This window comes from Temnothorax americanus, unplaced genomic scaffold, assembly GCF_048541705.1.
Source record: "Temnothorax americanus isolate GAGA-0224 unplaced genomic scaffold, ASM4854170v1 Scaffold2, whole genome shotgun sequence".
NCBI lineage: Eukaryota > Metazoa > Arthropoda > Insecta > Hymenoptera > Formicidae > Temnothorax > Temnothorax americanus.
Genome location: NW_027509338.1, coordinates 5852069 through 5874413, shown reverse-complemented (window position 1 = coordinate 5874413; position 22345 = coordinate 5852069). Strand labels below are relative to the sequence as shown.

The following is a 22345-nucleotide window of genomic DNA, read 5'->3' as shown; positions in this document are numbered from 1 at the left end:
TGACTAATGGGATTTTTACAATCCAAGAATGATCGGCTGTAGTTGGTCAATTTTTACTGCTTACGTCTTAAAACTTAAAACATACTTTTACGGCTATTGTAGAATGGGCTTTAATGCTAGCAGCGATATTGCGCTTTTAACATCTGGAATCGGCCTGGGATTGGCCGGTTACACTGCGCATTCGCGAGAACATTACATCCCTTATCTCTTTATATCGCGAGCCTGGACTCCCTCGGCGTCTATCCGCCACTATCCGCTATCGCGGCTGCACGGTCCATCGTAGCACGTAAGTAGTCGACGATCTCGTCGTCCGTGTAATTACAACGTAAGTACGCTCCGCCACGTTATGAGCACATTCCGCTACATCCCGAAAGTCTTCTTGAGATACTCCAGGGATCGCTTTTTTTATCGATCGTCCGCCGCGGAAGTGCGTGTGTGTGTGCGTGATGTTCGCCGTGACATATATTATGTCGGGTGTTCGGACACCATATATGACAATTTTTATATTATCGATTTTCATTTATTTTTACTCAATGAAAAGGGCTCCGCACTAATTATATAGGAAACGGTAAAATCGGCTAATTTTGTAATGTGTTGTAGCTATATATATACCTATATATACTGATTATATATATATTAATTGCGATTTTTTGTTCGATATATATATATATATATATATATATATATATATATATCTACCTAGATAGCAGAGTGGCGTCAAGTGGCGTAATAGTGCAGTCAAAGTGACGGATTGTTGTCGTTAGAGACGTCATTTTGACGGCATTATAACGTCATTTGACGCACTCTGCTATCTGGGTATATATATATATATATATATATATATATATATATATATATATATATATATAGATAGTAGATAGGGACAGTGGGAATCTCGTTAATCCATTCATGCGCGTCACTAATTAGATGACGAGGCATTTGGCTACCTTAAGAGAGTCATAGTTACTCCCGCCGTTTACCCGCGCTTGCTTGAATTTCTTCACGTTGACATTCAGAGCACTGGGCAGAAATCATATATATATATATATATATATATCGAACAAAAAATGTAATGGGCTCGAAGTGTGTTATATAATTTAATGAACAGTTTTTGAGCTACAGCCAGTCAAATATGAAGAATTCGGGCTCTGCGAGTATTATATTCCTACTCTCCTAACAACATGGATGTGGTAGAGGACTGGTCCCATGTGTATGCGTGTGTGTGTGAGAATGTGTGTATGCGTGACGTCCATGTCGTTCTGGGACTTCTGTTTGACTTATGCCAATAACCCAGATAGCAAGGAGAATTGAAAAGGAATTCTTTTTAAAAAAATTCCCGATTTTTAAAATGTATTCTCTTTCCGTATCATTTCTGTTCTAAAACAACTCTTAAGAGTTCAGAAGACATTTTTTTCTATGTCCCCACAATTCTGTGTTCTTCAGATAAAAAAAAATTACTTTTCTACTCCATAAAAATTTGTAATAAATTCGAAATTATGCTTAGACGGCTTAGACAGTATTCCTAGAGCTCTATCTAAGCGCTATGAATGCATTGCGATTTTTCAGAGTAGAAAAACAATTCTTTTATATAATTTCAGTGTTTATAATTCTAATATTCTGTCTGTAACATCGGATAAGAAAGAATCCTTCATAATCTATCCGAAAACAATTTCTGCATCAGAAAGAACATAAAATAATCCATTTTATGTTCTTTCTGATGCAGAAATTGTTTTCGGATAGATTATGAAGGATTCTTTCTTATCCGATGTTACAGACAGAATATTAGGATTATAAACACTGAAATTAGGAATATAAATATAGGAAATATAAAATACAAGTGTCCACACATATGACACAGGTATATCGATTAATGATTATATTACTAAATTGGTATACAGATTTGAAATATTATAAGTATCATTAATTGTTATAACAAACAATTCGTTTAATATGAGCGATATATTTATCGTACATACAGTAGACTGACCTGGGCCACGTTACGTCCGACTTGTGCCACAAGATGAACCGCCAAAAGAAGCTGCAGGACGACTTGCTCGAGACACCAATGAAGAGGTGTCTCTCCACCTTCGACATCACGTGGCTCGGTGAATATACCTTTGCGACTCGAATAAATCAACTTTGTGTGACACGGAATTATAATATATATTATACATATATTTTTTTATATATAATACGCTTTGTAACTGGCTTCGTGCGTGCGAGCGATATGCAACTTGCCATTACATCACGCGCGATTATCGCGATGTGATGATAAGCGTAATGGTCCGGAATAATAGTCTTGAGTGAAAGATATGTGGCGATAGACAACAATAATAATGCACGGACTATTAATGTACATAATAATATAGCTGTGTGTAGGAGGAACTACATTTCGAGATTACATGTAACTTACTGAACACTTGACAATATTAATTACTACAGTCCTGTACCTATAATTATATATTACTTCCAGGCGTGGGTCATATGGTCGGCGCTGGATTTTACGTGCTAATGGGTACGGTCGCGCACGACATAGGTGGACCTGGGGTGATGTTAAGCTTCCTCGTGGCTGGTTTCGCTTCCATTTTGGCGGCCCTTTGTTGCGCCGAACTGGACGCTCGAGAGAAAGCGAGGAAAGAGGGCAAGGAGTCCGGCAACTCCATTCAAGTCGACGTCGGCGAGTTTTGGGAAGTTATCGTAGGATTGGCCCTTATCTTGGAGCACATGATGAGTACGAACCTATCTTTTCGCGGAGAACCTGAAGGATTTACCGACAAGAAATAAAAAATGAACAAGAAAATCGAATTAGATTGAGTCAAATATTAAATTAGCGCTAAAATTAAATCAGATTAGCAATTAATGACTTTTTATTGTGTTAATTAGGCGCGGCGTTCGTGGCGAGAGCTTGGAGCGGATACGTGGATTTGTTGACAGGCGGTGCGATTAGCAATTATATTTATCGCTACGGGATGGGTAAATTTACCATATATGGGGTGAGCTTTTGCCCGGATGTCCTAGCTTGCGGATTATGTCTGGTTTACGCGATGCTCTTGGGAAAAGGGGTGAAGACTTCGGCAACGGTCGACTCGTTGCTGACCATCATCAACCTCGCGGTGATGGGTCTGTTCGTCGTTCTGGGCATTTATTACGCGGACATTACAAACTGGAGCAGCCAGAACGGTGGTCTTCTACCATATGGTTTCGGCAGCGTAATCACGGGTGGGTTATCTCAAGTAGACTGATTAAACAAATGCGATGGAAAATATAGGGGGATTCATGTGACCTCACTAATCCGCGATTTCGAGGATTATGGAGGATAATAGAGATTTATGTACAAGGGAAATGGTTTTTGTATTTTTTGGTGATATTCGCCGGTTGAAACGAAGACGTTAAATCCTGATGCGTTATTCAGGTGCAGCAACGTGTTTCTATGCCTACGTCGGCTTCGAATCGATCACGACTGCCGGAGAGGAGGCTCGCGATCCAGGACGGAGTATCCCGCTGGCGACGATGCTCTCGATGGCGATAGTAATTGTTGGATATGTGCTGGTCAGCGGCGCCCTGACACTGGTCGTGCCGTATTGGGAGATTAATGTTACCGCCGCTTTGCCGGAAGCCTTTTCGTCCAGGGGTATCCCGTGGGCTAAATATGTGATAAGGCGAGCAATTTTATTTTTCTATAACTTTACTCGATAAATTTATAACATAGACGTTCTTTTCACGAAATTTTTTTATGACAAAAACTAGTAAAAATAAAAATACTGTAGGCACCATTCTTTCTTTCATCATTTTTATTCTATATTTCTACAGCGATACCAAGAGATCTCACAATAACCAAGTCGCGGTGTATTCAAATTAAAATTACTTTAATATTATGATGTATAATATATTAAAAAGATATAAAAGATAGTGTATATTATAATATATATATATATATATAAAGGATGATTTAATTAATTTTTTAAGATGCGCTAATCGAAAGTGGCTTTTGCAGCGTGGGTGCCCTTTGCGGAATGACGACGACTCTTTCCGGAACCCTCAGTAAATTGTCCCCCTCGGTGTGCCCTCTCAAAGTAAGTGGAGGGCTTAGTGCTTTAATCGCTCTGATGTTCGATCTCAAACATCTGGTGGAGTCTATGTCGATGGCGACTCTGCTCGCGTACAGCATCGTGGCGATTAGCATTATCTTGCTGAGGTATCAGCCCAAGCACGAGCAATCGTCCGATCCATCCGAGCATCAGTTGTCCAGAGTTGGTAGGCACAGCAGTGGCTGTTCCTCGCCACCTACGGAGGAAGCGGACTCCAGCAGCATCGCGTCTAAGTCCGAAGTGAGTGTGCCGCTAGGGCTTTTGATTAAATTAGGATGCCATAATTGCGGCTCACGGTACAACTTCAAAATATTTGAGTTCTGTAAAAAATGTAATAAATTTTGATTCTTGAAATCTATAAGTGTCGCCTTAATATAATAACATTGCGCCAGGCAATTCTTAGATCTTTTATAACAGATTATTAATAAATTATTTATAATTATAGCTGCGGTGCGATGGATCTAGCAAATTCAAGCCGCGATACGCCTGGATGGAGCACTGGCTATGGCTGCAGATTTGCGGTACTTGTCACATGAGACCTCTCATATCCGCTTGTTTGATTATTTACACGACAAGCTGCGGTTTCATCAGTACTTTTATGATAATAGCGTTCGAAACGTCAGTTTCGTTCACGAAGAGCGGTTACCTTTTTGCAGCGAGTTTTCTTCTGCTACCTATCGCGAGTGAGTTTATCTAAATTTTTTTCCGGTTTTGCACACGACAGAAGAAATGTTGTACTCAACCGTATTTGTTTGTTGTTTGCTCGCAGGTCTTTTCGTAATTGCCGCTCACAAACAAAATCCACCCACCGGGAAATTCCAAATACCGCTGATGCCCTTGATACCAGCGTTAAGCATTCTCTTCAACGTCGTTCTGATAATGCACCTGTCTGCAAGGACGTGGGGATGGTTTTTCATATGGATGATATTTGGTACGTTGATTATAATCATGTATCATTCATATAAATAAGATATGAATTTAAAATGCAAAACCAGATATGCTCCATATAAATTTCAATGAATCTCCATTTCTTTAATTTCTCCTCTTTCTCCAGTGTTGGTGGAGTACTTTCTATATAAAAAAAAAGTCACTCCGCCAAACTCACATTCCGGTTTGATGGCCACCTCAGAAGCCGAGAAAGGCACAAAGTGGGGATCTACGTTACAAGTTACCCCGAAAAGTGGCAAGTCACCTATTCCGAGCGTCCAAGAACTTGTTGACTAGAAATAAGTTATACATTTTTATCAATTGTTTTCCTTATCAAGCTCGCCGGTGGAGCCGTGGAAATGGCTTAAATTTTAAAAATAAAAAAACGTTTGAGCAGTCAACAACGAAATATTCGTACGTAAGACTGTATGCAATGCGAATTATAACGCAGTCTAGTGCAACGGAATACAGAACGACATATTTAATCTTTAACTTTTATTAGTTTTAATGTGGTTAACGCACAATTAATGCGCTCAGCTACTTAAATGACACAATGTGTTTTATATGTATTTATTTTTCGATTATATTCGTCACACTTGTTACTTCGGCGGCTCCACTTTACATGTTGCTTGAAATTCAAAGTTTATGGAATATATTTTGTAAAAATTTTTCCTTTAGAAGACCTTTTTAACTTATGCATTTTGAACTCCTCGAGAAAGTTTTTGTCTGGTACAAAAAATCTATTTTCGTACTTAGCTTTATCTTGTTCGACAGTGATTCCATATAATTTTAAGCTCGTACCTTTACTTCTTAGCACGATCAACGAAACATTATCGTTCTTTCCTGTCTAGATGACTATTATTATTACACATTCGCAAGATTAAGCGATATGTGTTTTACGAAACATTATGTTTCGTGTTGCAACGAATTCGGAGAGAAATGTAACTTATTTTATTGTTAGTTTATCTATTATATATTTTATTACGTACAAATTCGATCAACGGGAACTCATCATTTCTTATTTCATATATTTTAATACAAGTATCGATTAAGAATACGATAGCAAGGAAACATATTTTCTTTCTGTTGTCATGACACGAATGTGACTAATCTGTCTCGTTATCAATAATATTTAAATTTAATAAATAATAATTTTGTATCTTGATTTGGCATAAATTTACGTTTGTGCAATCGAATTTAGAATTGTTTCTTGGGAACGGATAGATCTAATGATTTATGAATCATTTATGAATCTCACAATAGACTCATTCTTATTACAATTGTGTGAGTTAAGAATAATTTATATATACGTTAAAAATGGATATTATTCGTTCTCTTGATTCAATCGATTTATGAAATAGTGAAGCCGCAAAGGATAATTAGAGCGTAACACGCTTCGCGGGAAAGATTTATTCCGATACCAAAAATAATATCTATTTACGTGATAATGCATTATCGTTTGCAATCTATAATTTGTGTGTATTGTATACACACATATTGTGCATGACAATATAACGTAATATCGATGTATTAAACGATAGAGATCGTTAAGATGATCTACAAGACACAAGAGGTATATTTAAATGACATATAGTTTAGTATGCAAGTTAAATTTATTTATTAAGCGTCGTTTATATCGTTGTAATGTAAAAATAAATAATAAATATAGATTAGCAATGCAATTCAAAAGCAATAAACGATCTATATTCCGCAACTGTTAATTATTATTGCAATTAAGATGCGTCTTAAGGATGGAGTGATCTCGAACAGGAACATCAACAAACGATTAAGAATTCAATTATTTATTTACAAAAATATTTCTTAGCGAGTAATTCTCCGCAACCTATCAACCCAGCAATCACTTAAAATTGACACAAATTTCTGCATGTTGATGTAAAGTAATCGTGCGATCGAAAGTTTAAATTCTGATAATCAGATATTGTTTTCATGCAACATATTAACCGTTTATAATACCTGCGCGAGTGACGTCTGTCCACAGGGATATTTACAGAGATGTAACTGTATCTAATTATATATTGATACTCCGTCGATTTTTGAAGCCTCAAATTTTCATGATTTAGAGATCGGCAGGTTTAGTATTCGCTACAAGAGTCATAATTTTGTTCATATCGGTATAGATAATGGAAGAGAATTTATGATAAATAAAACTCCTGAAGCTGTAATGCTCGGAATTTAATTTTTGCTATCTCATGTCCAATTATTATTCTGATATGATTTATAGAGCTTTAAATTTTTGCGATTTAAATCCACCGATTTAAAATTCTACAAACTTTTGAAATCGCGTGTCGTGAAATTTTTCAATCAGTGCTATTTTCTTTATCAATTATATTTTTCTAAGACTTTCGAAGATATAATTTTTTAAGGTTTAAACTTCCAGACATAAAACAATTTTCTTTTTAGAATTTTATTTAATATATATACCATCTCCTTTTACTGATTACGATATGTTGAGATTTTCGAGAGTTGAATAATTTCTCGCGGATTTAGATCAAGATTTAATAAAAGACAAACAGAAATACAAAAGAAAATGTTTAAGAAGAAATAAATTTGGGGCAAATATATATCCATCAGAAAAGATTTTTAATCGTCAATTAAAACCGTGAATGTTTTAGAAACGATATTAAATTCCGATCTATTATTGATCTCTCTCTCTCTCTCTCTCTCTCTCTCTCTCTCTCTCTCTCTCTCTCTCTCTCTCTCTCTCTCTCACACTCACTCACTCATTGTAAGTAAAGATTAATTTTTAGGATAATGATTAATAATTCGAAATTATCCCTTCCAAATAACATATAAAGATATGATAATTGTCTTTTAGACAATTTAAAATGACTCCGATTATTTCCAATAATATTGATATTATTAAAATTATTTTATTTAATGGATTTTCTTCAGTTTGTATTTAATATTAATTTTTTCTATATTATTTGAATTTCTCTATTTTTTTATGTAAGCTGTTTTTTCTAAAAAAATTATATTTAAAAAAAAATAGCAATAAGTTAAGTTATTATATAAAGAATTTTAATTGAATATTATAATTGTTTATATTTATTAATGATCTCATATTAGTGCTAGAATAATTAATCATTTAATATTTTAAAATTAGATGGTTAATGAATTCAAGATTATTTATTTTCAATTTTATTCATAAAGTCTGTTTCAAAAATGAAATTTTATAATTTTTCATGAAATTTTTTCTGGGAATATATTAAACCACAAAATATTTTATATATGTTACCACTTAATTTTCAAGTTAACTTATCTAATTGTGGTAAATAAAGATTTTGTCAACGTGTGTGGCCTGAAATCTTCATTGAGAAATCTGTGAATTCAGTTAAAAATCCAAGGTTGGAAGATGATGCTGTAGATCCAAAATACTTTAAATGTAGAAAATTAGTTAATGCTTTTGTATTTTAACTAATTAATTATTATCTTTTGAATATTTTTTAAAATTATTTATTAGTAAACTTATATTGACAAAAATCTATTTTCTACATGTCATTTTTGTGCAAACGCAGTTGTGTAATTCTGAGATAGCTCTTGTAACAATATTCTTTCTGCAACATGAGATGGTAAAGTCGTCCGTCTATAACGGCATTAGCACGACTACGTGTAGTCTCACCTTGCAAGTAAACAGTAATATCAGTCGAACGGATTGTTGCTCGTGCAAAGTACGTTATTTATTGACCATCGAGAAGCTGCGACAGCAACTGAGAGCATAATCTTTAATATATTATATTGTGCGAGACATAAATAATAAATTTGTGTGTATATGGTATTATGACGTGAAGTACTGTCTATTTTTGATAGTTTATGTGGATTATGTGGAAGCTCAGAGAGAATATTACAAGAAAGCAGAAAGGATAATAAAGGAAACAAAGATATGTAAAAGGAATTATTCTGCGAGATTTTTCATATAGGTACACGTAGATTTCTGGAACTGTGTTAATAATGTTTAAAAGTACATATTTTTTACACTTTTACCCTTAATTAATTAAATTCCACATTAATTAATTTAAAAAATTAAAGGAGACAATAGAACTAATTTTTACATAGAAACTAATTTTCAATAAATAGGAAATAGTTATTTCAAACACTCACTTTTGTGAAATGAATTTTAGGTGCTCAGAACAATCTTTTACACAAGAAATTTTTGAAAAATCGATTAAATTAAGCAGAAATTAAAATTACAACTATGCTTCTCGCATGTGTATTAGTTACAAGAATGCAATCGTTTGGAAATAATAATTCGTATTATATAGCAGTTATAGCACACATATAGCAGGAAATATTGATTCTAACATTTAATTTCTGTGGACTGAAGCTATATAGTTATAGTAGTGAATAGCTTAATCAGTTATTTAGATGCAGGGATTCAACTTCCGGTTCAAAAAAAGTTCCTCGAAAATGGAACGCTCGTCGCACAAATAAACAGTCTGAGTATTTATATACTACACGGGTCATCGTCAATAAATGCAGTCACGTAGCTATGTAATGTGTAAGAACTGTCGGGAAGACAAGTAGTCCATCTCGTCCGGAGCCCTTCTCGGAACCCTTTGTTGCCGAGGATATACAGCCTGGAAAAATGAGATTTTCCTCGGAACCTGCGTCACGCACAGCTTTAGATGCAGGGATCTTCAGTCTTATTTTCAAACTGTATGTAAGTAATAATAATAGTAATAAATAAATAATTCTTATAACGATAAATATAAAAATCATCGTTTTTTTCTCTTTCTCTCTCTCGCTGCTGAAAAAATAGTCTGGAAAAACACATAAAATTTTCAGAAAATTTACACATCAAATATTGCTGTGCGGAATTTTTTTATTTTTGCAAGCTGTATAATAATCAACAAAGAATGTTGATAAAAAGACTAAAATAAAAATAATCTCATTATTAATAATAATAAAAATAAAAATTATATTTTTACGAACAGTCAAAACTCATAATAATTCCAGTCTGATTTTATTGATCACAATAGATCCTAATATGTTATCAAACGATTTTTACATAGCATGTGTTACAACAAAATCGAGAATAAATAACACGTTAAGATTCATATACAGACAGCAAAGAATATGTGGCAACAGATTGTACGCGAATCAATATCCGATCTGCGAAACGACCTAGATAACAAAAGAGTAATTTTTTCATAGCTGTGTAACGGAAATGTGGCAACCTTTTTTATTGAATTAATAAGACGAAAATTGGAGAGTCTATCTCCAAAGTTGTGTTCCTAAGAAATGAAAAAAAAAAAAAAAAAAAATTACTTTGTATTAAATAATCACAAACTTAATTACAGTACAATTTTATAAATAAATGAATTTAAGATATATCGGTGAAATGTGAAATCTTTTTATTTTTAACAATTTTAACGAAATTATGACGACTCTCGACAGATATCGAAACATTTATCATCCAAGTCGTTTAATTATTCGCGATTGACGCAATCTACAAATAATTTATGATCCCAATGGGGTTCTGTTACTGCAATGTATATACCGTTTATTTGTAGAGTATTTTTGTTTGAAATTCGCGCGTTGATTGTTTAATGAATGGGATATTCTTGCGAATGAATAATACCGATTATGAAACCTCGCCTAATTGTATAGGCATTTGTATTATTGTGTTGCATTGAGAAACAATACTATGATGTCGAGTGTATTTATTTTATTTGAAAATTCATTCATTTTTCACAAAAATTTTATCTCGCATATATTTATGTCCGAAAAGTTGAAGATTTAATGTACTATACATAAATTCGCGTTGTTGTTCATATTGCAATAAATTTGTTTATTTTTCTTTTAATTCGCGGTGAATTTAAATTTAGTTTAGTATATAAAATCCGATTTTATATCTCCAACCGGTGTTGTCGCAGTTTTTGTTATATTTCCGTGGCAAAGAACTGTTATGGAAATTAAAAATAAATTTCCAGTGAGAGAAAATAATGTATCATTAAAAGATTAACAAATCCGTGAGCATTACAGCATCTAAAAAAGTAGATATAATCGATCGTAAAGGTAAAGAATCGTTTTTCTTGTATTTATTTTACATATTCTTCGTTTTCTCAGAAATTGATAGAGTTGTGTGTAAAATACACGAACGCTTTGTAACAAAGTGCAATTACAGCGATAATTATATAATAATAATAAATAATTATACTTATGTAAATAATTATGTATGTAATGTGTCCGTATTATTTCCGGATATGAAGTTTACGGGATCTTTTTCGAGACTCAAAACGTTTTCATTTCTCTCTAATTTGCGAAAGTAACAAATCTCGTTATCGCTGTCGCTTTGTACACACATCATGACGGATGAGAATCAAATCGATTGGTGTGATTAATACTCTTGAGATGGATTAATTGTCAGGGTTCACTATGACGCGTCCAGCAGAGAGAGAGAGAGAGAGAGAGAGAGAGAGAGAGAGAGAGAGAGAGAGAGAGAGAGAGAGAGAGAGAGAGAACCTTCTCGATTTCACGAGAGACGCAATCGCAAGATTTATGAGAAACCGCGACGACAATACAAATCTTGATAATTAATCGAGAGAAAACATTTGCTAAATAAATAACTATCCGCCGACATTACGAGAAATGTAATATAATTTTGTATCCAGCTTTGATTTATTAAATCTTTAACTCTCGCCAGACCGAAGACGTTTATTTTAACGTAGCAATAAGATTAAATTATTTACACATCGCACCAAAGCGGTATTCAAATAAGGCAATCTTCGTTGAAATTACTGTATACATTATTTCGCATGATTTTAAATTTATTTTTGACCTTTGCCCGTTTGTTATTCAGAGGAAACGTGCGACTGCTGTAACATTCGGTACGGACATTTTATCTAGCGGTCAGTCCAGTTTCTTCCGCGCGTTCCTCTTTTTTTTACCCCAGCTAAACTTTTTTCTGTTCCTCCACATTTGCTCGATACACACGTTACATGACGTATATGGATGCTTATACGTCTGTGTGACAAGAAGACAGGACAGACAGATACATGTGGGAGGTGAGACAACGGGGGAGATGATGGATCCGCGCTTCGCGTTTCGCGTCAATTTTTACGCGATTACGGAGACACCTTGTCAAACGATTGACACTGTTGTCTTTTTCCAAGAAAAATATTAGGAAAATGATAATTTGTGAGGAATCTTTTGGAAATTAAAAGGATTAAAGGAAAACAAGAAAAATAATTTTAATGAATCAAAAATTTGGTCTGAATTTTTATTTATAAAATTCATAAAAACATCTTCAAGATCCTTAAGAAGCCAAAATATTTTAAACTGATGCTACAAAAAGTAAGAAATGATGATAATTTATGGCACTTTTAATTATGCCCGATTTTCAGTTTGATTTAAAAAAGTCTTATTAACGTTGCTAAAAATTTTGAACGTTAGAACATAACATTTTCTAACGATATCGATCAACGTGCCTCGGAATAAAAAATTCTTACAAAATTATATCATGTATTAAACTATGCGTTATATTAAATTGTAATTAAACTTTCAATGGGATTTTAATGAGATGATTATGAACGCTCCCGAAATAGTTAATAATCGCAATAAATATCCGATCCCCGACTTCGATCTCACGTTCCACGTCTCGCTTTTCGCGAATCAGATTCATTTTCACCCTCGCTCTCACGGAGGCGACGGACGCGCGGGAGTTCGCGCGGGCCGCTGAAGAACCACCCTCTTCTGTGCGGATGACGGAGGCGCAACGAAGAGGGTGAGCTCGAAGATGAGGGAGAGAGAAAGAGGGAGATAGGGAGAGAGAGAGACTGGGCCGGGGGTAACGATGGAGGGATTCGGCCGAAGGTGGAAGTTGCTATGCTATCCGATGTAGAGAGGGCGAGAGGGTGACGGTGAGGGTGAGAGAGGTAGAGACAGGGTGGCGCGGTGGTGCGTCGCTGGTGGAAAGCGGGAAAGCCTCTCCGAAGCGACCACCCACAGTTCACTGCGGCCTCGCGAGCCGTGTGAGCCACAACAACGTTGTGCATTCTTGTATCCGTGCGCCGTTAAGTCGATCGCGCCAACTACCCCGGACACACCAACCCTTTCCACCATGTAAACAAAGCGCCAGGGGATGCGCGTCTCTCACGGACGTGGGATCTGGAAAAACGTCCGCGATGTAACACGTGACGAGGGAGATCCAGGAGAATGGGGAGGCTCTTAATTTTGGAGCTCGCGGAAAAAAAATGAGAAAATATAAAAGTGACGCTCTCCACTTTTCCGTTAAGAGTAATACGTGGTGCCGAGTGCTAAAATGGAGATATTTCGAATCCGGGACGCGGTTTTCCGCTGGTCTCTGCAAGATCAATGATGGAGTCCCAATCTACTGTGTTCCCATGGACATCATGATGTTATTATGAGTTACCGGAGTTTCGGAAGATGCCTCGCTCGAGACTGAGAGACAAACTTCGATCGTCTCCTCTCGGACACACACCGCAACAATCGCTGGATCCCGCAAATGTTCCCGTCGGACAAACTCACTGATGGTCCAACTTTGATTTACATAACAACTTCGACCTGCTAGACGTCGTGACGATCATCTTCTATATGCGTCCTGGGTCTCTCCCGAGTGGATCTCGTTGATCGGATTGTTAAATTTTATAATTCGCGACGATTCTCCATTGGCAATCGTGGCCGGCTTTCAAATGAAAAAAATTCGAAGTCATCCAAGCTGAAAAAGACTGTCGTTCCGTTCAGTTGGAACGTTTCTCTCTGTTTAATCGGAACGAACAATTCGTCAATCATTTCTTTCATCGCCACGCCGCGGCTTTCATCGTATCGATGCTCCGTGTGTGCACTCGCCGTTCGTAATCGGTGATCAATTGTCGCGACCAGCTCCAATATTGCGTGACCTTCGGATATACGGTCGCTGTTAAACACTTTGATGAAGTAACACGTCGTCCTTACGCCTCCGAAACTACCGGATTGTAATTACATCCTTTCCGCTCGCGACGCTAAGACGGATAACGGATGAGGGCGACGAGGATTCTGTTTATACTGACGACGAATTAAATTACACGGTTAAGCGGACACTCGAGAAGATAAACCTTAATTACAGAACCTATCACCGCTGGATCCTGTCGACCACGTGTTTCGTGTGATCTTCGTGGTGGGTGTCGAGTGTTATGACGAGGTGTATAACGATGTGCGAGGTCTCGAGATAACGATGCTTTAAGTGTTTGCGCGACCATTGGAGGAGAGGTAGCCGATCTCCTGATAACACACTTGGCGATCTTGCATGATTATTCATGTAGATCACGTGTTATCGTCTCAAATTTTATTACCCTGGTCGGAAAGGCGCCCTTTGCGAAGATACATGACAATTACCGAAAATTATATGCTTAATAAGATTTCCGACGAAATTAATTGAGATTATCAGGTTTAGATCAAAGGCGTTAACAAACATGTTGCAACAATGGCACGTTAGAGGTATCTTGTAATTATGCAAACTATATAGATACGATTATACGTGACACGGTGTCTAAACTCACTATCATGATTGCAGATATGTCAACTACGGTGATATTGATAACGTTTCAGTTTTCAAAGTGATAACGCGTACAGTTAATTGCACAACCATGATTTCGTATGATATTGAGTGTAATAATAATTAACACTTTCGCTACCGCTTTACTGCTGGAAAAGAATCGGTAAAAAAGATCAAATAAGATTACTTTTCTTTATGTAATTTGTCTTGAAATTCATTTAAGAGAAAAAAAGTTATTTTATGTTACTTGTAAAACTATTTTCAAAAATCTTTCTCTGATTATGCTATCCGTATCTTTTAATGTTATTCATTCCTGAAATAGGATAATATAAATTACTAGAAAAAGGATTCTTCTAAATAAAATCAAAACGCGATAAGAGATAATCATTGATCCTTCATCAATGCAACATTGTGATTTCAGCTTATAAACGATTGTTACATGTGTACAATGTTGTCATACAGATAATCTGCTAAACAAATTGTGATGTTATATAGATATAATACGTGACACTTGGTGGCGAAAGTGTTAATAGAGTTTCACAATCTTACTAACAATCATAATCAGAAAAATACTACAAAATTAGCACATACTGCGCCGATGAAACAAGCTAACAGCTGTAAATTCACTGAGCCAGCCGCGTGTTTACATTAACAATAAGCAAGGCAAATAACACTTGACATAACATAGGCTCATGATGAAATCAACTATATATCGCACAATGTCTCATTTTCCCACGAACTTTGTATTAAAAGACAAAGAACGTTACTTTCTTAATAAACCGTAGAATGTGATTAAATAATCTCGAACAACTGAAGAAACAATCAATATGATGAATGAAGAAATGATAATAACCGATCTGAATGTATAACAGCTCTGAAGATGTCATCACCGGAAATATCTATTGATCAATGTGGAAAAACATTGTGACATTATTTTCGTGTATCGGCGGAGTTATCATGAAACTGAAACATTGCAAATTGACTTTCTTGCGGTGAGCAAGATGCGCCGGAAGTAACTTGATCGGGGTACGAGCGTATAGCTAAGAAACTTGGAGGTAAGATATTGACTCTCTCTCTCTCTCTCTCTCTCTCTCTCTCTCTCTCTCTCTCTGATACAGCTGGAATATCGATGGGATACGAGTGTATCGAATGTTTGTTTAGCTTTGATGGGATACGAGTAGGTTTGCGTATTTATTTGCCTCGAGCTAATATGTGGTGCTTATCTTTGCGATCGTATGATCCGCCAATACGATGATGGTAATATATGATGATGATGGCAACGTTAATTGATTCGATAAGCCAAATATAAATTTATATATATAACGAATGCATTGCTGAATTAATAACCAGCATAATTGCGCTACGTTTTGTGAAACGCCCCAGGTAGCGGAGTGATGTCAAATGACGTATTATTAATGCTTTAATGACGTCTCTAACGTCAATAATACACGTCATTAAAACGTCTTTATATTCTGCTACCTGGAGCTATAGATAAATCAACATGTAGCATAAATCTACATCTAGCTATGAGACACAGGAATAGTTTGCGCACATATTTCCGAGTCGCTGGAATCAATATTGTATAAAAATGACTGAAATATTTACATTCCTTACGAAAATATTCATAAAAATTCACAAACTCGCAAAACAAAACGTACAATACGTACTCGTATTCGTACTCGTACATTTTTTCCGTCACAGAAAATGTACTTTAAACTTTAAAAAAGAATAAGAGTAATATCGTGTTTAATCAGTATTTAGCAGAATTTTAATGTTTTTTTGTGGTCGTATAATTTTAGGCATGATCAAATTAATTATATTTTCGATGCGTTCTTGAATGCAATAACGCTCCGTACAAGAAATTCTTTCAAATCACCGTGTTATGCCGCGACTCTGACATTCGGATCGATTCACAAATTGCTACCGTCGATAATTGAATTTTTTCTTCACGGTTACATCAAACATATTTATACGTCCGGTGAGCAAATGCGTGTGCAATGAGTTAAATTATTTCGCGAAATGTTGAAATTTTCTGCCAGATGCCGACCGAAACAATCGCGTCGCGTTCATTCCATACATGCCGATCGATTTTCGATGTGGCTGACATAAATGTGAGAACTGCTTCCACCTTGAAACTCATTATTACTCATAGCTCATAGCTATTCTCATTATTATATCTCACTATTGTTATTGCTATTTTCATTATTACTCATAACTCATATAGCTATTTTCATTATTTAGTTGTCGAGAATAAACAGTTGCAGTGTTTACCATTATTCATACCATGCAGTAAAGTTCATCTTTTTGAATAAAATTTTTATCTTTTTTCACAGTTTTTAATATCAAGACAAAATCTAACGCATAATTTCATCTTTAATTTTAATTTAATATTAAATTACCTTTTATTTTTTATTTTTTTGAACGTTACAATAATAACTAAAAAATAAATTGTGAATATTTTAGATTGATCTGTATAATTACAGTCTAAATTATAATTAAAACATTTTTTGTTCTGCCGATTATATGACTTCTAAAGTTCGTAATTATACATGCTAACTATTAATCTGGCATGTAAAATGTACATATATATATAAAAATCTATTTACGAATTATAGCTGGACTTCGGTTTCAATTTCATACATTTATCTCGCACAATTAAAGCTGTCATTAAATTGTAAAAATAAGTTAAGAAAAATTGAAAAGATAAATTAACGAATCTGCTTTACTACATTTCGTAATGGGATATATATCGTACCGTGGATTTTAAATTTATTTGGAAATAATTTCACGAAGCTGCAACGTGTGGCTGAATTTATGCTTCGAGGAAATCAATTCGCCTTTGAAATTTTCATAAGGTTACGGTCTCACGCGGTTGTCAAAGGTGCCGCGATGCCTTTCTGCGATCTGATTAACGTTACATACACGTACGATACACGCTCGACTGCTCGTACGATAGTGGTAAATAGCAAACTAAATGTATAATAATAGATGCAAGTTCATCTCTAAGCATAGGACAAAACGTGCTTTAGCTTCATTGTAAAGCATCTCGTCTTATAGATGAAGATGCAACGGGATTACGACAATCGATGCCGGTGATCTTGTATCGCAGACAAAGACCTGCAAATATGATTCGAATATTTATATAACACCATTATTATGTATTTAAAAAAATATATTATATAGTTATAATATATATTCTTCATAATTATTATATATACATATATATAATATAAATTATATTGGAGAATATGTATCATATAATGTGCTAATGTAAATATCAGTAGATATAAATTTAATCACTTTAATAATATTGTATTAAATGTCATAGAATATGTTCTCTCAAATTCTAGTAAATGCGCTATAAAAGCTTTTCAGGATAGAATTACAATTACAATATTCTCATGTATTTCGTTGCATACCTATTGCTAATTAATTCCGACCTCTGTCCTCTCCTAATCTTTTCTTTACATTAGCATATTTGATGCCTTTAGAAAAATGTAATTTTACAAGTGCTCGCGACGATAATCTGACAGGAATAGCACGAGGCCATTTAAGATGGTTTCGACTTTCTAACGAGTTCTTGCTTTAAAATTTGCGTAAACTTTCCAAGTCTCATCGTGCATTATTCGCTTCTGCAATTTCTTATTACGAGAGTTCGGCCGCGTTTTACACGAAGATTCAGTCGTAAATTTCCATACTCGAATCTTATTATCATCGTTTGAATAAAGTTGCGTACCACACGCGATTGGCGATTGGCGATTGGTTTTTTATTCGCGAACAAAAATTCGCCCTTGTTTGAATTCGAAAATCCGTAGAATTTCCATTCGCGATTCACCGCAAAATATCACCTAAATTTCGCAGCTATTTTTCCTGGCGTAAAAATGAATGATTTTATATTTGAATATAATAATGAAGATATTGAATGTGAATATATAAAATGAAGAAAATATAGGATAATAATTAAAAATTTTTTAGAATATATAATATATAGATTTATAGAAATTTTATTAATTATAACACAAAAAAGATATATATAATTCTTTAAATATTGCATTTATATGAAATATTTTTATCTCTTTTTTCGGACGCCGTATATCGTTTCGATTCGTTCGCCATTCTCATCATAAATTCAGCGATGCAGTTTGCATAAAAAATGGCGCGAAACGCGCGGACGGTCGTCGTTCTGCTTGATGCAAGAATCCGAAATATTCCGCGGAATTGCGTCGCGGAAGCGGATATCGGAATTCGCGAACAACGCCTCGTATTTCGCGGTAAAAACGCGATTTCGGAAACGGCATGGCACATTTACGGCTGGTATATTCATATCCATATTTCAAGACTGTCTTGAGTAATGTCTTAAGATGCTAATACGGTTCTGTGGCTGGTATTCACAGTTGGTTCTTATATTTAAGACCATCTTAAGTACAATCTTAAGATGTCATTAACCAATCACAGAGCCGTATTAGCATCTTAAGATATTACTTAAGACGGTTTTGAAATAAGATCTGATTATGAATACCGGCCTGTGATTGGTTCATGACATCCTAAGATTGTACTCAAGACGGTTTTAAATACAAGAACCGACTATGAATACCGGTCTACGACCATTTTCAGTGAAACATCCACACGTTTGATCCGACGCGGAAAGGTGAGCCGTTTTTCATAATTTATCGCAAAATGAGATTATATAATGGCATATATAGACCCGCGTCTTTATATTTGCATCCGTGATGGAATATTTTAATTCATCCTTCGTTTCGGGTCAACTTCACGCCGCGCGTCGCGCCGCGTGAAGTTGCTCGATATCCGCGCGCCGTTCGAAGTCGTCGTCGCAGTTCGCGTCCGAAGATGGCGGGGGTACACGCGCGCGCTCCTCGCTCCTTTCGAGAATCCAGAATATTCCGCGGCATCGCGTCGCGGAAATGTAAATCGCGGGTCGCGGACGACGCTTCGTATTCCGTGCTCGCGTTTCGCGTTCATATTTCGCGACGTGGTGGGTAGAAACGTGGAAATGGCAGGCGAGACGACGGTACGCTTTCCAGCGCCGACGCCAGCGTCGGAACATATCCAGCTCGATCCGACGCGAGGAGGGATATGTACGTACATATATATATATATTGTGAAATCAAGTTATCAGCAATTAGAATTATATCTCCACACATTCGCCCGCGCGACAGAGTACTCCTGTTTCCTCTCGGGGCAATTTCACGTCGCGTCTCGGCGCCTTCAAGTCGTTCGCTTTGAAGTCGATGGCGACGCGGTGGTCAAATTATAGACGGGGCCGCCCGTGGCGGTTTGCTCACACGCCTTCCTCGGTTTGCGAAAATTCGACGGAAAATTGTCCTGTAAACGGAAGTCGCGATTTACAAACGACGCCTGGCACTTTGCAGCGAAACAAGCGCGCGCGCGCCTCATGTCGTACTCGTGTTTCGCTCTCGTATTTCGTGGCATATACGGGAATGACGGCCACATCGACTGCGACGGCGACGGCGACGGCGACGACGACGGCGGTGACGGCAATACTTTATGTTCGCGCTAGTGGAATATCCGTACGCTTGTGCCGACAAGAAGTGAAGGGAAGTGAGGTAAGCCGGCTTTACGACGTCGACGTACGTTCATTTTCCCCTTTCGTGTTTCGTATTACGAAGCCTTTGCTCTGCTTTCAAAGCTACCGGATCTTATTAACTCTTGGTGATTGTTCGCTTTTTGAATTATTCTCTCTCCTTACTTTTCTATGAGAATATCAAGAAACGCAATCGCAATCAGACATTCTATTTTATATATATAGATATATATGTATAAAATAATATCTATATGTATCTTGTACTACGTTATTATCCTTCTTAAAATGTAATATAGAAATGTATATTCAGCTTAAGGGGCTCCTATAGTGGCAGTGCATTTTATGCACTAAAAAAGTGCACACTTTAACTCGTATTTTATTTATTATAAATTTTTAAGAGCAAAAATGCAAAATCGGGCTGTTTAGGGCACAATAAATACCTTTTAGGATCGAATTTTTGATAAATAAATATTCTACATACATACTTTTTAGTAGAATTATATTAAAAATTTAAAATTAATTTAAAATTTATTTATTTATTTAATATCGGCTCTTTTTATGCATAAAAAAATTTATCAAAATATAATTTGTAACGTACAATTATAATTGATACGTAAATATACCAACATAAAATAAAAAAAAAATGAGACGTAAAAAATTCCGGAATATTAATATAAATACTATACTGGCAATGATTATAATCGTGGCAACGATTATAACCGTCGTGACAAATCGTCACCGCATTTCGACCAAGGATTCTGATCATTCTAAATTGATGTAATTTTAGATGCTTATAATATAAGCGTCTTAATTAAATAATTAAATAATTAAATTTATTGCGAAAAATATTACCTCAACCAGGGTTCGAACCTGCAACCTCCCTCATTCCGTGATGAGTGTCGTGCATATAAAAATAACAAAGTAATTATAAAAAAAAAATTATTATAAATTGTCGATACAATTCTCTCGTACAATTTTGGAAATTTATGACATAATATTATTAGTAAGTAAGATATCATTGCAAAAAAAGTGCAGGGCAAGTTGTTTTCAAATAACGATCGTGATTTTCGTAATTATTCCACGCTAACAGTTACATTACACGTTTCGTGTTCCGGGAAATTATTAGTCGAGTTAATAACAATCCGAGTGATTTTTCTCACGCGAGAAAAATTACTCGCGAACCATCAACTTTTCCACCATCGCGAAATTTTCATCATCACGCAATTTCATGGAATTTTTCTCATTTTTTTTCTATCGAGATTGTTGTTGACTGTTGCTGAATTTTTCAGGACAGTTCTGGAATTCCAACGGTGATATTTCGCGCGTTTCGCGAATATGATTAGCCCAACAATACATCGCAAATGAAAAATTTGCATGCATTTCTCACACAGGTCATTTCATTCAATTTTATCCCGAATTTCCGCAATTTTATTTAAGTAATGTCAAAATTTATCGCAGAGATTTTGTGTAGAAACGTTTTGTGTGGAATTGTTTTTTAAAGCTTTTTTTAAAACTTTTTTTTAAACAAGCGAAAACCAGTATTTTATAAATTAATAACTCAAAAAAGAGTATAAAATATTTGACACATTGTTTGATAATTACATCAAATAATATAATTATCATATTTAATTATATATGAGAGAATCGTATAGTATATAATATGTAATATTAATTATATATTATATTACATTATTGTGTTTGATGATACATGCGCTGTTTGAATAATTATATATCGTGGTCAAATTTGATGTATTATTCATTATTCTTTCATTATACGTTTACTCCATTGAAAAATTTTATAGGTGTTTTCCAGAGATTGAAGATCAAAAATCAGAATTAAGAATAGATTTTTAATTAGAAAATGGATTGAAATTATTTAATTAAAATATTGATTAAAAAATATGTAATATGTTGGACATGAAAAAGTCGCTAACGTACTGCACAAATAATATCGTCGATGAATTTGTCAAATCGACAAATTATTTAGAGAATTCATGGAGATGAAAACTCGCCACAGATCTAGGACACTCTTGTATTGCCGTATTGGACAGATCTATAAATATCGAGAGAAATATTTCACGTTACGGTCGCAAATAAATATTGCGTCCAATTTTAATCTGGCTTGAACCGAAATAGATAGGACAGTCGATAGAATCGGAACTCTTTAGAGAGGAAAACTTCTTAATACGGCGTTGCGAAGAACGTCAATAATATAATATATATTACGTCAGCCTACATATCTCAATCCGGTTC

At 35.3% G+C, this 22345-nt stretch overlaps 2 protein-coding genes and 1 long non-coding RNA gene across 10 annotated transcripts in view; 2 read left to right on the top strand and 1 right to left on the bottom strand.

Moving 5' to 3' along the window:
- Positions 1 to 136: 136 nt before the first annotated feature.
- Positions 137 to 7755, top strand: LOC143896885 (cationic amino acid transporter 4-like). Of its 2 annotated transcripts, none has more exons than XM_077405013.1 (9): positions 137 to 286; positions 1979 to 2105; positions 2474 to 2731; positions 2884 to 3219; positions 3413 to 3659; positions 3995 to 4328; positions 4534 to 4771; positions 4858 to 5019; positions 5143 to 7755. In XM_077405013.1, exons 2-9 carry the CDS (start codon positions 2021 to 2023, stop codon positions 5310 to 5312), a joined length of 1830 nt encoding a protein of 609 aa, XP_077261139.1. In that variant the 5' UTR covers positions 137 to 286; positions 1979 to 2020; the 3' UTR covers positions 5313 to 7755. The 2 variants fall into 2 exon arrangements, with proteins under 2 accessions (XP_077261139.1, XP_077261140.1); XM_077405014.1 differs by having other exon boundaries at positions 236 to 325.
- LOC143896896 (uncharacterized) overlaps positions 4285 to 22345 on the bottom strand; it is a 214793-nt gene continuing 196732 nt past the window's right edge. The window contains exon 3 of the long non-coding RNA XR_013256789.1: positions 4285 to 4408. This is a non-coding gene — a long non-coding RNA (uncharacterized LOC143896896). The remainder of the gene's footprint in view (positions 4409 to 22345) is intronic.
- Positions 12953 to 22345, top strand: part of LOC143896889 (octopamine receptor beta-1R) — a 62113-nt gene continuing 52720 nt past the window's right edge. The window contains exons 1-2 of one of the 7 annotated variants that reach the window (XM_077405045.1): positions 12953 to 14151; positions 15402 to 15584. The gene's annotated coding sequence lies outside the window, so the exon portion shown is untranslated. Of the gene's footprint in view, positions 15585 to 22345 lie in introns of all 7 variants that reach the window. The other 6 variants (XM_077405043.1, XM_077405042.1, XM_077405040.1 and 3 more) reach the window with 6 other exon arrangements.